General features: G+C 45.0%; 1 protein-coding gene across 1 annotated transcript; it reads right to left on the minus strand.

Moving 5' to 3' along the window:
- Positions 1–4,630: 4,630 nt before the first annotated feature.
- NGRN (neugrin, neurite outgrowth associated) lies at positions 4,631–9,305 on the minus strand. The gene is made up of 3 exons (XM_083184124.1): positions 8,864–9,305; positions 7,386–7,496; positions 4,631–6,096 (listed from the first exon to the last, which is right to left on the minus strand). The coding sequence occupies exons 1-3, from the start codon at positions 9,031–9,033 to the stop codon at positions 5,469–5,471; spliced, it is 909 nt and encodes a 302-aa protein (XP_083040250.1). The 5' UTR covers positions 9,034–9,305; the 3' UTR covers positions 4,631–5,468.
- Between the last annotated feature and the right edge of the window lie 6,192 nt (positions 9,306–15,497).

Here is a 15,497-nt window from a genome sequence, read left to right on the forward strand (position 1 = left end):
AAACACAGCATACTGTCACACACTGGGGGTGATTCTGGTTGGTTTGCAAAAGCAAACTCCTTCTTTAATGGACAAAACCATGTGTACTGCAGGTGAGGCAGGTGTAACATGTGCAGAGGCAGGTGTAACATGTGCAGAGTTACATTTGGTAAGGAGTGTTAAAAGTGAAATCTAAATTGCAGTGTAAGAATAAAGCAGCATAGAAACAAAATAACTCACCCACATGTAACTCTCTCTCTGCATGTTACATGACCGCCCCCCCCCCCCCCCCCCTGCAGTGCATATAATTTTGTTCATTAAAGAAAGATTTTGCCTTTGCAAACCAACCAGAATCACACCCACTGTTTGGAAATAGCACAAGTCACCATGCTCGACTGAGCCTCTTCAGGAAAACATTGAAATTCAAATGAGGAATGATGGGCCTAGTTCACATGGTCGCAAAGCAAAAGTTAATGTACTCAAATAGGTCAGGTTTTCTTGTCGTTTGAACATCTGAGCTGCAGTATAAATGCACAGCGAATGAATTGTCAGTTGGGATCCAATCTTCAATAAGACGCCCATCTTAGAAAATACACCCTTCAGACTCTGTGCATTTTGATAAAATTTTCTTTAAGGACCCGCATAACTTTTAAGGCACTTTATAAAGGTCTGATAGGGCTTATACACACAGAAGAGTTTGTAACCACCTAGGACCATTGCTCTTCATTGAAAAGATAAATCTGATTGATTCAATAGGAGATGAATGTGTCAACCAACCAGAGAAAAGTGAGCTAACATGAATTGGTAGAGTGCATCATGGTACAGACTAAAGCCAGGTACACACTGGGTGATATGTCGTCCAGTCAGATGCATCGAACCGGCATATCACTCAGTGTGTATGCACAATATGCACACTTCCTAGGTTGCTTGGGACGACGCTGGGTTTGATCAAACCCAACATTGCTAGCAACACAATGCATGTTAATGAAGGACAGAACAGTGTTCACGCTGTCCTTTATTAACATAGCTTCAGTGTGTGCAGTCAATCTAGGCTGACAGGGATGTCTTAATATGTGTACCCATCTTAAGAATAACTATGTATCAAGGGCCTTTCCAGTGTCTAAAATAGATGAAGGCTAAGCAGCCCTTGAACTACAACCCCCTTTTTTATTTGTGCAGTAAAATTGTGCAATTAATTCATAGTATCCAGGAAAAATACCAAACTGACCCTCGAGATTTACCAATAGTGCATGTTTTCCAGTTCACCTGTGAATCTGTACAATTTGTTGATTAGGAATGAATGCAGCATATGTTTGAAAATGTTACATTTGTGGTCTGGAAATGTGAACTGTTGGTAGATCTCAAGGACCGGATTGGCCAGCCTAGGTGCAACACCTGCAAAAAAAGGCAATTACCGCAAATGTATGTTCTGACCACCCTCATGCGGGCTTATTGCAGGTCCTTAGAGCTAATTCACACGGCTGCACCGTATATAGAACTCACAATGGACAGCTAATGTGTCCTTTCAAATGGGCTGGTCACGGCCCAGCTGCCGGGTAGCCGCTGGATCTAACCACTGGAAAGGACGGCTGCCAGGCCATGACCATCCCTACCTAACAGGTCCACTGCAGTGGAAGACGGGGGGGACTTTCACACACACACTCACGTCATTTGGTGTGCAGTTTTAGCTCTCCTGCCCCTAACCTGATGTCACGGTAATTCCCAACCCCCAAATTTACACAGCATCGGCTCACGGAGAACAACTGTCAGGCAAAAAGTTGTCCGGCTTTTTGCCTTCCGGTTAAAACTGGAGTGTGTGAAATAGCCCTCAGGGGTTTATTTACTAAGTATCTAGTTGTAAACCCGTCACTTCTGATCATGGCCAACATTTAAAAGTGCAATGCTCTTACTTGTCGTGTCTTGTTTGTTAGGAGTCCACAAATTCATAAACATTTATTTCCAAGCTAGAAAGAAATTCTGAGGCATATGATGATGCCTGTGATACAGAAAAGAATTAGGAGTTTAGAATAATAGGCGCTCGGGTGGATGTCAAATGAATGTCCTTTTCTTATAGATAAAAATGCGCAAACACTTTATTCATCCATATACAGCAATTTCCATAAAATCGATTTGCAGCAATATTCAGTAAAAAATAAAAAGATTATAATCTCAACGTCAGTCTATAATATATGCTCGAACAAACACTTCACACTAAGAGAGCGGGGCAGGGATAAGTGAATTTTCTGAAATACCTCTACTCCCCTCTCTGAATCCTCCGCTTAGGTGCTGCATACAATCTGTCACAGCTGTACCACGTGGAGGTAGTCTCCTTGTCGCTGCAGCCATGGAACCGGCTTCCAGTGCACAAATAAACATCCACCTCACAAGGTTCCTTTGGCGTAGGGATAGTGGGCAAGCATATGTTGTGGCGTGGGTATCCATACCTCCCAACTGTAAACGCGGGAATGTCCCGATTTTTGGGGATGTTCCCGCGTCCGGCAGTGTCCCGCTGCGGGGGGGGGGCAGTTGGGAGTCCCCCCCCCAATCTAACAAAATAGACGCTGTGCGCATGCGCACATCATCTAGTCGCGGCCGAAAACGAGGGTGCGGCCTAATTCGAATAAGCCACACCCTCATTTGCATAAACCATGCCCCCTTTTCGGGTGCTCGCGCGCCAAACTTCAGAAAGTTGGGAGGTATGGGGTATCCTTAGAGCTGCTCCGTATTGTAAAAACGGCGCCCATCGCATGCCATTATAATGGCATGCAATGCGACGCCCGCGATTTTACATAGAAATGCATGGTAAACTGTAAATCGCGTCGGTCGCATCACATCCGGCCAAAAAATCGCATGCGATGCGACCGACGCGATTACCGATTTTACATAGGGAACAATGTTAAATGGCCCAATTGACCCGATTTTACATAGGGAACAATGTTAAATGGCCCACAGACCCCAAATAGCCACCCTGAAGTGTGAAATGGCCCCCCCAATTGTTAACGCCACCCCACCATCAACCCGAAACGTGGCGAGCGCAGCGCGCCCGCGAGGGGCGGCGGTACGCGTCCTCCGACCTTTTCATACTCCCACTATCCACGTCGGCGTGGAGTTGAGAATAGAAAGTGTGGTGGACGCAGCGAGCCCGAAGCGCGGCGAGCGGACGCGGATACCTGTGAAGCCCGCGAGGGGACGCGTATAGCTGTGAAGGTATCCGCGTCCCCTCGCCACGCTTCGGGCACAGTGGCTCGCCACACTTTCTATTCTCAACTCCACGCCGACGTGGATAGTGGGGGTATGAAAAGGTCGGAGGACGCGTACCGCCGCCGCTCGCCACGCTTCGGGTTGACGTTGATGGTGAGGTGGCGTTAACAATTGGGAGGGCCATTTCACACTTCAGGGTGGGTATTTGGGGTTTGTGGGCCATTTAACATTGTTCCCTATGTGAAATCGGGTCAATTGGGCCATTTAACATTGTTCCCTATGTAAAATCGCAGTAATCGCGTCGGTCGCATCGCATGCGATTTTTTTAGCCGCATGCGATGCCTAAGATCAATATCGTGGGTGCCGTTCTAGGAAACAAGTACCAATTCACTTATCCCTGCCCCGCTCTCTTAGTGTGAAGTGTCTGTTCAGCATATAGACTGACGTTGGGATTATAATCCTTTTTTTATTTTTTACTGAACATTGCTGCATATCGATTTTATGGAAATTGCTGTATATGGATGAATAAAGTGTTTTTATCTATAAGAAAATGACTTTTATTTGACATGCACCCGAGCGCCTATTATTCTAGACTCCTAATTCTTTTCTGTATCACTATATTTTTGACTGGCTGATTGAACCAGTAAGGCAGTTCTGGAGCCTGGCTGCTGGGAGGGACGTGTTTGAAAAAAATCACACACCATTCCTTTTAACCATATGATGATGCCTACTGACAGGCAATTGGTTTTTAATCTAACAGTAGCCACCAAATATAAAATCGGGTACTTATGTAATATCTGGGCGCCCGATTTTTTGATTGTATGCCTTAACTTAAGGCATACAATCAGATGCGATGCGATATCGCATCGCTTCGCATACGACCATATCGCATTCGATGCGATGACCCGATTTTTCCATAGGATTCAATGTTAAAATGGACTGAGTCCATTTTAACATGGAATTCAATGGGAAAAAGGGGTCCTTTTCATACCCCTACTATCCAAGTTGGCATGGAGTTGGATATAAACCAGTGGCGAGCGTAGCGAGGCGAGCGGACACAGAATACCGTTCGCTCGCCACACTTCGGGCTCGGTGGCTCGCCACAGGTTTATATCCAACTCCATGCCCACTTGGATAGTAGGGGTATGAAAAGGACCCCTTTTCCCATTGAATTCCATGTTAAAATGGACTCAGTCCATTTTAACATTGAATCCTATGGAAAAATCGGGTCCATCGCATCGCATCCGATTTGGTCGCATGCGATGCGATGTGCCCGATCCGACCCGATTTCTAAATCGGGCGCCCAGATACTACATAAGTACCTAAAATCGTATCTAACAAATCCCCATACAAGAAGGTACAACATATAACCAGAATGGAACTGCATCATGTTTGGCACTACAGAATATCAGAAAGGATGCAATAATAACCTCCTTGGCTGGTAAGATAAAAACCTGTACTGCAATGTGGCAGCAGGACCAGGTTACCTAAGAAAGGATAATAGGACTCATGTAAAGTTGCTCTTCCAGGCTACATGGTTATTACATATACAACTGATATGAATCAGGAATTAACAAAAAAAATCCCTCGATATTAAAGAGTGAACAATTCATGGACAACTGAATATAGTGGGAACTACTTAACCGCGATTGGGGTGTTCAAGTGGATATCTGGAGTCTCTCTCCTGGTGGGTCTTTATCCTCCTAGTCATTAAAAGCAGTAGACACAGTACAGATCTACCTTCCTTTTGGACCTTGATAAAGTCCCCAGATTCGGGGAAGAAATGCGTTGGTTGGAGGCTGTGCATGACAGTAGACAGAGCAGGTGCTTTTGCTGACTAGGAGGATAAAGATCCAGCACTGGGGAGCAAATTTTTTGTCTTGTACTTTTTTCCATGTATTTTTAAACTGTAATCCCATTAAACTGTACTTCACACGGTTATTAAACTTTGTGTTTTTTTGGGATCTATGGACTATATGGGAGAGTAACGTCACCCACCAGAAGAGAGACTCCAGATGTCCATTTGAACACCCTCAGCGCGGTTAAGTAGTTCCCACTCTTTTTTTTTTGCATATATCATGTAGGGGAGAGGAACCCCTATTTCTTGTAGGGGAGAGGAAACCCTTGTTACGGGGTACAACTGTGCTGTCGCTGTGTGCACAACCTACATTTTCCACATTTTTTTGTAACTGAATATTGTGTATACTGTGTAGCAAAATAAGACATTTGTCATATGAATTTAATAAGAAGATACACAAATAAAGCCTATTTATTTTGAATGTTAAATCTCAAATACGGTAAAGAAAATTCCCATTACTATCAAAAAACTCTTTCCCTTCTTGTACAACTTTCATACTGTTCTGAAGACCACTGTTTGCCAATTCTTCCAGTTCATTATCACTTAATAGTTCACCGTCCCATTTCTCATTCAGCACAACCTGGTTTTGTTCTGGAGTTACACTCTGGGCAAGTTCTTCCATGGTCAGACTCACATCAGATACAGCAGAAATAATTCCTGGCATAGCGTTTTGTGTCTTTTGTGTTCGGACTAGATCATTTGGCAAATTTCTCTGTGGGCTCCCTGACCTCAAAGCTACCAGAGAAGAGTCTGATGTCTTTGGAGGAGGCAGAACTTGAGATGATTTGCTGATCAGCAGCTGACGCTTATCCTGCCCAAATGGCAATAGCCGTTGTGCTGAGTCTTTAGTAGGAGGCCTTAGTTGTAAATGATCATTTATTGAGCCTGTTGAGATTTGACCTAGAAGTCTGGAAACAGAGGTGTCCTGCTTTATTTTCCGTGCCTCAGGTGGTACAAATTTTGACTTCAGTACTCTCTTTATGACATCAGTATTAACATTAAAACCCACAGCCAATCGTTGCAATGTCCACTCTTCAGGGAACTCCTGTCTCAGGTACCTACCAAAATAAAGGAATAAACATACAATCATAAACATGATGAATACACCCAAGTATCACAGAGACATCTTAAGCCCTGTACACACAGGGAGAAGTCAGCCATAATCACCGGGGATATGGTCGCTGATAGGCCATATCCACGTGTGTTTGGGGAAACTGTCGATGGGAACACCCTCCCACCACCAGCCCTGGGGTGGTCGCAGGAGCATGTACCTGAAAGAGTCTCTCATTTTTATCAGCGACCATCTCTGGTTGCTGATGAAAACATGACACTGAGCTATATATATTGCTCAGCGATCATATTGCTCCATGTTGCACTAAGTGAATAATAAATTCTACAGTACAAATTGTATCTGGTTTAATACTTCCAGAACCACCTCATGCTGCCCTTATAGCTTGTCAGGATTCTGGATTTCTTGGCTGTTTCTAACCTACATTGCTTCCTAGTAGAGAACAACTATTACATTTTATCAAGGAAGGCTGTAAATGTAAAGGAAATGGCTAAGGAGTGAATCCAATGCAGTATAATCCCATGGCAACAAGTCATATGCACTTTGCTTTGAATGAAAGAATAAAAGCAAGCAGCCAATAACTGATCAGTTCAGTGACAGCAGGGTTCACCTACAGAATAGATACACAAATCTAGAAGATGGATTTACTTGGTAAGGTAATCACATCTCACTAGAACCAAATTAATTACATTAAAAAAAAAAAAAGTCATACATATAATTTCTACACAACTATCAAAATCTTTATTAGTTACACAATAACAGTTGTAATGTGAACTCCAAAACCACTATGGGCACACAAAGGGGTAAATCTTCAAAGATGGGCATTTTATTGAAGATGCAATGTTGCCCTTAGCAACCAATCAGATTCTACTTCTTGTTTATTTAGCACTTTCTAGAAGATATTTAATATATGATTGATCGCTATGGGCAACAGTCTTAAAAAAAAAATGTTGTTAATTTTTTGCAATTGTTTAGTGCAAGTGTAGTCTTTTGAAAAGTATGGTGAGGATTGGTTACCGTTTCTTAGAAAAGAAAAACTAACTACATTAATGGCAGTATCCTAATAGCCACAATATTTTATTCTGGCTAATGGATTCACCCAGGGCTATCCGAAACCGGCGTGAAATCCCCAAAAGCAGTACAAAAAAATTTGAAGTTACATTTCATTGAAGCAGAGATTTCATGAGAAAGTGTTTCTTTTTTTTTGGGGGGGGGGGGGAGGAATTGTCACTCAATAGAACCTTAGTTTACTCCCCCCCCCCCTCTTCTATAATTTACTTTATCTGCTCAATTGCATTCCAGGTAAGGTGCCTCTCAGGTGGTCCAGGGGGTTCCATCTGTCTTCTCATTCGTTTCATCTGTATTGCCTTCTGCCTCCTCTCCAGTGCGCTGTGTAAAAGTGATCAATAACATTTCAGTTGATATGAATAATTCACAGAAACAACTGACTCTGGGAGGTATTCAATTAGTGCCAAATTTTCGGGTGGAAAATCCATTTTTTGTGGGTTTGTTATTTTATTATTTGAATGGAGAGACAATTTTTTTTTGCCTAGGCAAGAACACCTGGATAACCTGCAGATCCACATGTTTTCACCACATTGCCTGCAAAATTGTGGCTGTTTTCAACGCAATTGAGACATATTTCTCAAAAACAGTGAAAAGGCATTGACAAAAAAATGGCTAAAATAGTGTCAAAAACAGACAGAATTGAATAGTCAGATTAATTCCATTTTTTGTCTATGTTAAAAAAAACACAGAACTAATTGAATACCCCCACTAACCACACCATCGATTGCCATCCATCCAGGTCAGCACAGCAAGGATCACAGTACACTTGCCATGTGACTGTGACCCTTATGCTGTGTACACACGGGAGCGATAGGGGCTATAATCGCTGGGAACATGGTCGCAGGCGACCATATTGCCAGTGATGGAAGTGTGCCCCGGCAATAAATCGCCTGGTGCGCGCTCCCGTTTTCTGCCACATTGTAATCGCTGGTCGGAGGAGCTTGCTCCTGCGACCAGCTAATTACCTCTGCGGCTCCCCGAGCAGAGGTTCCTTTTCATCAGTGACCATCTCTGGTCGCTGATGAAAAGGAGACACTGAGCAATATATCTCCCGCCGTGTGTACGCACCTTTATTGTTCTTTTCTACATGCATATGCTTACAGGTGAGCACTGGTCTCTGCTTTGTCTGGATGCATGTAGTAACTGCTGATATACAAAGTATGATTTATGGACCATGCACATAACAGTCAATTTAAATGAGTGTTGCTTATTATTACCTATAAAATCTTACCAATCAGCTCCTTTCATTTTCCAACAAGCCTGTAGCATGACAGAAGCTGACTGGTTGAGTACTTTATCTCTTGTCAATGTTTGATATATCTCTCCCATAAACTCATATAACGAAAGTAAACTTTTACCATAGACAGAGAATGCAAAAAATAGATTGCAGGAACAGTTGCATTAAACAATGTGAGTTTATTATACAGGTGAGCAACATTTTCAGGCTGAAATAGCTATTCCTCCAGCTGTTACCCTGAAGGGCAATATGTGGACCCAGTTCATGATGAGAAAATTGTCAAAACTGAAGGGGATCTAGACACTACCCTCCCAATACTGGTGCACACACACATTATATTTATTTATATATATATATATATATATATATATATATATATATATATATAGTAGGTGGGCTATCACCATAGAGAGCACATTGGTGGGCTATTACTGTAGCAATTCATTATTACCTCTCTATAGCCTGCTCGTCATTCTCCTCCGACTCTGCATCACTCTCCACACCAGAACCGGAAGCAGGACTAAATGGAGGACGGGTCCGCAAGCCCCTGCAGCCTAGCAGAGACGGGTGGCTGCTGAAGATGCGGAACCCCCGCACAAATGATAACATGGCAGCAGCCATTGCTAATGATCCACTTCTTTTGCCTGTCTCTGCGATCTAATACCCCGCCTCAGTCACCAGCTAGCCTAGTCCGTAGCCTTGCTGCCGATGACTCTCCAGGACACCAGTCACACAGAGCGGAGCGCCGATAACACTGATCTCCCGACCTCTAACTATATACTAGGGAAAGCAGAGTCTCGAGACTCGTGAGCCAGTCAGGCAAACATTTTTTGTATAAGTATGTGGCAGATCGGGAGGAATATCACTCTCTACCGAGCCCAATTGTTGCCCAGTGCCTACAATGACTTCTAGGTCAGGACAGGAGTAGGAGTCAGCAGAACAATCCCTGACATTTATCAGTACCTTTTTTTTTAGAAAGTATAATAGCTCTTACTAACTGTTTTGGGGCTCATCTACATTTGTTTATAAGTAATTTTAAAAGATTCCTCTCAGATGTAGCAGTACACACCCATGCTTCTAGGTGTCACGTCATAAACTCTTTTCACAATCTCTCCATATATGGAACTAGACACGCCCTTTGGATGGAGCATGACACACACCCTCAATGGGGCGCTGTGCAATATTCTACTACCAACTAATATCTCCCTGGAACTAGTTTTCAAAAGTAGGCAAGTATGGAACTGGGTAGGTATATCACTTACACTAGTGCTACTAATGGTGTGTACACATGGTGCGAGTACCGTGCGACGTGATCCCAACGTGATCAGATCGCATCGGGATCGCACAGCATGCATGCGATCTGTATACAACTCTGACTATATAGTGCAGATCTGCACTATATAGTCTATGCAGCCAAGACTTTCTGCTTGCGATACGTGAACGTGTATCTGGATAGCAAGGGTTAAAAACCAATGCGATCTGCATGTGATCCCGATGAGATTTTTGACTATATAGTTAAAATCTCATGCTGATTGTGCCCGTGAGTACACAGCATAAGGCTGATATGCCCACAATACCCACAATAAATAGGCTCACAAGGGCTTTTTAATTAGCACAGATAAAACCGGCCGTGTTTACGTTTATTCCCGAAAAGCAGACTCTTTTTTCATCTTCAATGGGGCTGCATCAGATGAAAACACTCAAATTCAGTGAACCTGTGTGATTCATCAAGTAGCAGGATTTTTTTAACTAAGTAGTTGGAACGCCTAATTCAAAAATCGTCAAAACATTGGGAAAACACTTTAATAGGGGTAATTGGATACCCCTATGTATAAATCTTCCAGTCCAACATCTGCTCGCTGTTATTATAGGATGTCGGTACTTATGTAATATCTGGGCGCCCGATTTTTTCATCGCATCGCATGCAATATAGTGGCATACAATTCATGCGATGCGATTTTTCATTGTAAAGACCCGATTTTTAATTGTATAGTCACCCATGGGTGATTTCATACCCCCACTATCCAACTAAGCATGGAGTTGATTTTATATAGTGTGGCGAGCGCAGCGAGCCACCGAGCCCGAAGCGTGGCGAGCGGACGCAGAAAAACATGTAAAGTAATCTGCGTCCCCTATCGGGGCTCGCTGCGCTCGCCACGCTTCGGGCTCGGCTCGCTGCGATTTCCACACTATATAAAATCAACTCCATGCGTAGTTGGATAGTGGGGGTATGAAATCACCCATGGTTGACTATACAATTAAAAATCGGGTCTTTACAATGAAGCATCGCATGCCTTAAGTAGTGGCATGCAATGAAAAAATCGGGTGCCCAGATAATACATAAGTACCTAGGATGTTGATCACCCTGCGAACAATCAGTGATGGCTATCCATCGTTAGCTGTCTTCACACAAATGGCTCATATACGCACATGCGCAGTTGCCTGATCAGGGCTGTCCTAACGGCATTGTGGGCCAAACTTAAGTAAAAAAATAAATCATAACTTCATGCAGTGTCTCTCCACCTGCTATCAGATATCGAGCAATTACTGCAGCATGCTTAAAGCCATTTACTGTTTGGCTGCAGGCTAGTAGGGTATGTTTTTCAGCAGCTCTGATTTTGTGTATCTCACAACTAAAGAAGCTGGCCAGCCATCTCTACTGACTTCACAAGAAACTCCAGAGGCACCAGCAAACTCCTGCTTGAAGGCCCTAAATTTAGGATGACCCTGCGTCCGATAATCAATTGCAGCCTTGCGTACAGTTCTGAATTGCTACTGTATGTAATGTACAACTGTAATACAACTTTCTGTCCACCAGATGTCCCTTTTCCTAAACTGTACTGCACATTCGCTAAGTAGCCAACAAGTTTCTGTAGCGCCACCTGCTGCTTGTCTGATGGAACCAGTATTTTGTTACAGGTATAGGGCGGTATTCAATGTGAATACCGGCGAGGTGCAGCGAATCCTGTTTAGGATTCGCTGCACATTCGCCACGTTCCGGAGCCTCGCCGGCTCCGGTATTCAACGAGTCAGGGGCTCGCTGCCCCTGACCGGCGAATATGAGCTCCTGCAGTGAACGCCGCAGGGAGCCTGAGGATGGTGGCAGGCAGGGAGATGAAAGTCTCTCTGCCTGCCCCAGAGCGTATGTGGGGGGGAGGTGGGCTCCCCGGGTGCCAGGCAGCACAGGCTGCCCCCCGGGGGTGCCAGCAGGGGACCGGGTATATTCACTACACCCGATCGTGCATATGTAGCGATCGGGGCCATGAATATATGAATATCTAATGAGCGGCTCGGCTCCGGCGCCCCCTGCTGGCTGCTGTGTAAAAAAAAAATATATATATTTTTTTAAATTAAATATATATTCATGTGCTTACAGCACATGAATAAAAATAGCATGCCCCTCCTCAGAATAAAATTCCAGATTTTTTGACACCAAATGTAAAAAACAAAACACTTTATTTTAAAAGTTCACATTCCACTTCACCATAAAAAGATAGCGATTGCTACTCGGTGAATCATGGCGAAAAAAAACCTTCAAATTTATTCGCCATCTGGTCATTGAATAGGGTGATTCACCGTTTTAGTCAAAAATTCGCCAAACAGCACAAATTCGCCATAAAAACATGGCGAATCAGGCTCATTGAATACCGCCCATAGTGTTTGTACTGAACAGTGTTTTGCCATGTATCCAGAGCTGCAGTGGAGTGTGTAACTGCAATTTAGCTTTCAGTTTGAACATACCCCAAGCAACTCTTATAATAACAATTTTATTTATATAGTGCTCTTTCTCCAATAGGACTCAAGGTGCTTAACAGCTAGAATGAATGTAATACAGTACAGGAACAATGAAGTACAGCTCTAAAAATATATGCATGTTACATTTGCCCTACCTGCATTGCAACATGGTTTTGCCCAGTTGTGTGCTTTCTAGATTTGAAGATAAGATGTTGTCCAGAGCAACCAATCAGATTCTATTTATTTAGCACATTCTAGAAAATAATAGATATCATCTGATTGGTTGCTATGGGCAACATCTCATCTTCATTGGAACTCCTGGTATGCTTGAGGGCATACTGTAACTTCCAAATTAATGTTTGTGTTAGGTGCGTACGACAGCTGAGTTCAACAGAGACCCTGATCATTATTGTAGGTGATTGAAACTCACTTTGTTTGCATCAATGCCAGCGCAGTCCAGGAGCACAAAGCAGCATAGGAATGAAGCTTGGGCAGAGGTGCTGAGCCAAGTGACTGTTTTATACTGCATGAATGTGATTGGCCAGCTTATCAGAGCTCACCGTCTGTCCACTGACACAAAGGCCCTTATTCTGATCGGTTCGGAAACGGCCGCATGCGGCCGTTCCGCCGATGTTTTCGCTCTGCGCATGTGCAGAGGGCACTCTGCGCATGTGCAGGCGAAATCGCTGCACACTTCTTTTGACCGCCGCAAAGGGGGCGGATAGGGGCGTGAGGGGCTACTTAGCCTCATTTCCCTATGCATACGCCCCGCGTTTCATGGGCGTTCCCATGCAAACGCGGGGCGTATGCATGGTAATGAGGCCATGACGCGCGTGTAGGGGGCGGGCAGCTGACATCGCCGGATGTCAGCTGCCCACCCCAATACAAGATTTCACACGGACAAGTGTCCGTGTGGTCTTGTGTTGCGGGACCTGGTGGAGCGTGCGGCCCTGCATTCGATGTTCGGCGACCATCGAATGCAGGGGCAGCTCCCAAGGTGGAGGAGGCGTATCCCCGTCCACTTTCATACGGATCGCCACATATCCGCGTACGGACGGAGGTGGCGATCCGTACGCAAGGCGGGGATTCGTCTGTGCGGTCGGAGCCGCATATGCGGCTCCGGCCGCACCGATCAGAATAAGGGCCAATATGTTTTCAGCACTGTAATTTTCATTCATAGAGCATTCACCACCCAGTGGTTCAACTGTGTATTGCATGGCATAGATTCTTTTTTGGCGCTAGAGTGAAATCTCTCCTTGGGAATTAATGCGTTTGCTGTGTGAATGTATGTGCAGCCATGTGAAAATCTTCAATACCATTCGGAAGCTGCTCACCATCAAATGGTTTTTCCACTGGGTACATCAGAGGCTCAGAGTAACCGGAGACACGGTGGCTGCCAGAAAAACAGGCATATCTGGCTTATTGCTGACGTCACACACCCTTTCCTAAAACGCTCAGGCAGGCCTGCGGTTTCCCCCACACTACCAGCATTTTTTTTAGCACTACCATGAAATGTCTGGTTTCCACCCCCAGGCGCCTACCTTCTGTCAAACACCTTGTGAACAGCGAGCAATTTAAAGTAGCAGGACTTCATTGCCGGACAGCCTTGCGCATGCGTACTATGGGCCATACACATGCTCAGTATATCGGGGGAACCACAGGTTCCGAGTAGCCAGGGACTTGCTTGGTGGCTGCGATGAAATCATCATGATGGAGGTCGAAGATGACGTCACACACCCTCCCCTTAAATGCTTGGGCGCGTCTGCGTTTATTCTGGCATGCCTGTGTTTTTTTTAGCACGCCCATTAAACGGCCGGTTACCACCCCCAGGAGCCGGCTTCCTGTCAATTATCTTGTGAATGGCTAGCAAAGAAAACAGCAGGATTTCATCACTGGGCGGCCTCACACACGCACATTGCGGCATATACAAATGCGCAATCTATAGAAAATTGTCCGCTGTGTAAACTCAGTTGGAATCAGGCCCATAGATCTTAACTTACCTCAAGTATAGAATACTCCTGCAACAGGTAAGGCTAATAAAGCATCTTTGCACTTGTAAAATGAGACACATATTTGCTATGAATGAAAATGCACTGTACCATACTTGCCTACTTTTGAAAACTAGTTTCAGGAAGATTATAGTTGGTAGTAAAATTTTGCACAGCACCCCACCATGCTCCATCCAAAGGGTATGTCTAGTTCCATATATGGAGAGATTGTGAACATGGTACCTAGAAGCGTGGGTGTGTACTGCTACATCTGTGAGGAATCTTTTAAAATGACTTAGATCCAAATGTAGATGAGCCCCAAAGCAATTAGTAAAGGCCCCCATACACTATGCGATTTTGGGACGATTTCATCCGATTTCGGCACTTTGTGCCGATAATCGGGTGAAATCGGCCCAAAATCGTAGGTGTGTGATATCTGATCCGATCCGATGGGCGGTCCCCTGCGCATCGGACCGGATCAGGGAGGTCGGACGGTCTGTACATACGATCACGTCCGACCTCCCTGTATGCATATGCCTGCCACCTGACAGGCATATGCATGCAGACACTGGGGGAGCAGTGGGGCGGGCAGCGGGTCCCTGAGCGCCGGCGAGTGACCTGGCCGGGCAGTGTACTTACACATAGCAGCAGCGGGGACGGGCAGCGCAGTGGCGGCTATTATATTTTTAAAATACTTGTCAAATGACCGGCCGCTCTCTGATTGGCTGAGAGCTCTCCAGCCAATCAGAGAGCGGCCGGTCATTTGACAAGTATTTTAAAAATCTAATAGCCGCCACTACGCGTCCCGTCCCCGCTGCTGCTATGTGTAAGTACACTGCCCGGCCAGGTCAGCAGCGCTCACCGCACCCGCCGCCCGCCCCCACCACCGCTGGCCGCCCCCACCACCACCGCCGCCCGCCCCCACTACTGCCGCTGCCCGCTCCCACTACTCCTCACCGCCCTGCAGCTCCCCGGGTTTTTTTTTACATGGGATAAATCGCATGCGATTTATCCCATGTAAAAAATGGCACATCAAGTGCCAAATTGTATGTGAGCCTCCCGGGGAGCTGCCGGGCAGCTCGCAGGTAAATTGGGTCCGACTTGTCCCTAGGACAAGTCGGCCTAATGTATGGGGGCCATAAGAGCTACTATACTTGCTAAAGAAAAGTCACTGATTCATGTCAGGGATTGTTCATCTATTGTATTTTACACGTGGTGCCATATAAATGGCCACAAGACATGTATGTAGCCTTCATTGTGGGATCGCTGTGTTTTATCACCAATGCTGAGAAATGGCGCTGTTGATTCAATGTAACTGTATCTATCGCTCATTCCTTTTTTTACCTAAAATGTAACCGCTAC

Source organism: Crinia signifera, chromosome 4 (genome assembly GCF_055691185.1).
Source record: "Crinia signifera chromosome 4, ASM5569118v1, whole genome shotgun sequence".
Lineage (NCBI taxonomy): Eukaryota > Metazoa > Chordata > Amphibia > Anura > Myobatrachidae > Crinia > Crinia signifera.

Coding starts and splice junctions, on each gene's coding strand:
- NGRN (XM_083184124.1), bottom strand. CDS start 9,033: ATGGCTGCTGCCATGTTATCATTTGTGCGGGGGTTCCGCATCTTCAGC. Junction 7,497..8,863: donor GACGAGCAGGCTATAGAGAG/GTAATAATGAAT, acceptor ACTTTTACACAG/CGCACTGGAGAGGAGGCAGA. Junction 6,097..7,385: donor AATGCAATTGAGCAGATAAA/GTAAATTATAGA, acceptor TTATTTTGGTAG/GTACCTGAGACAGGAGTTCC.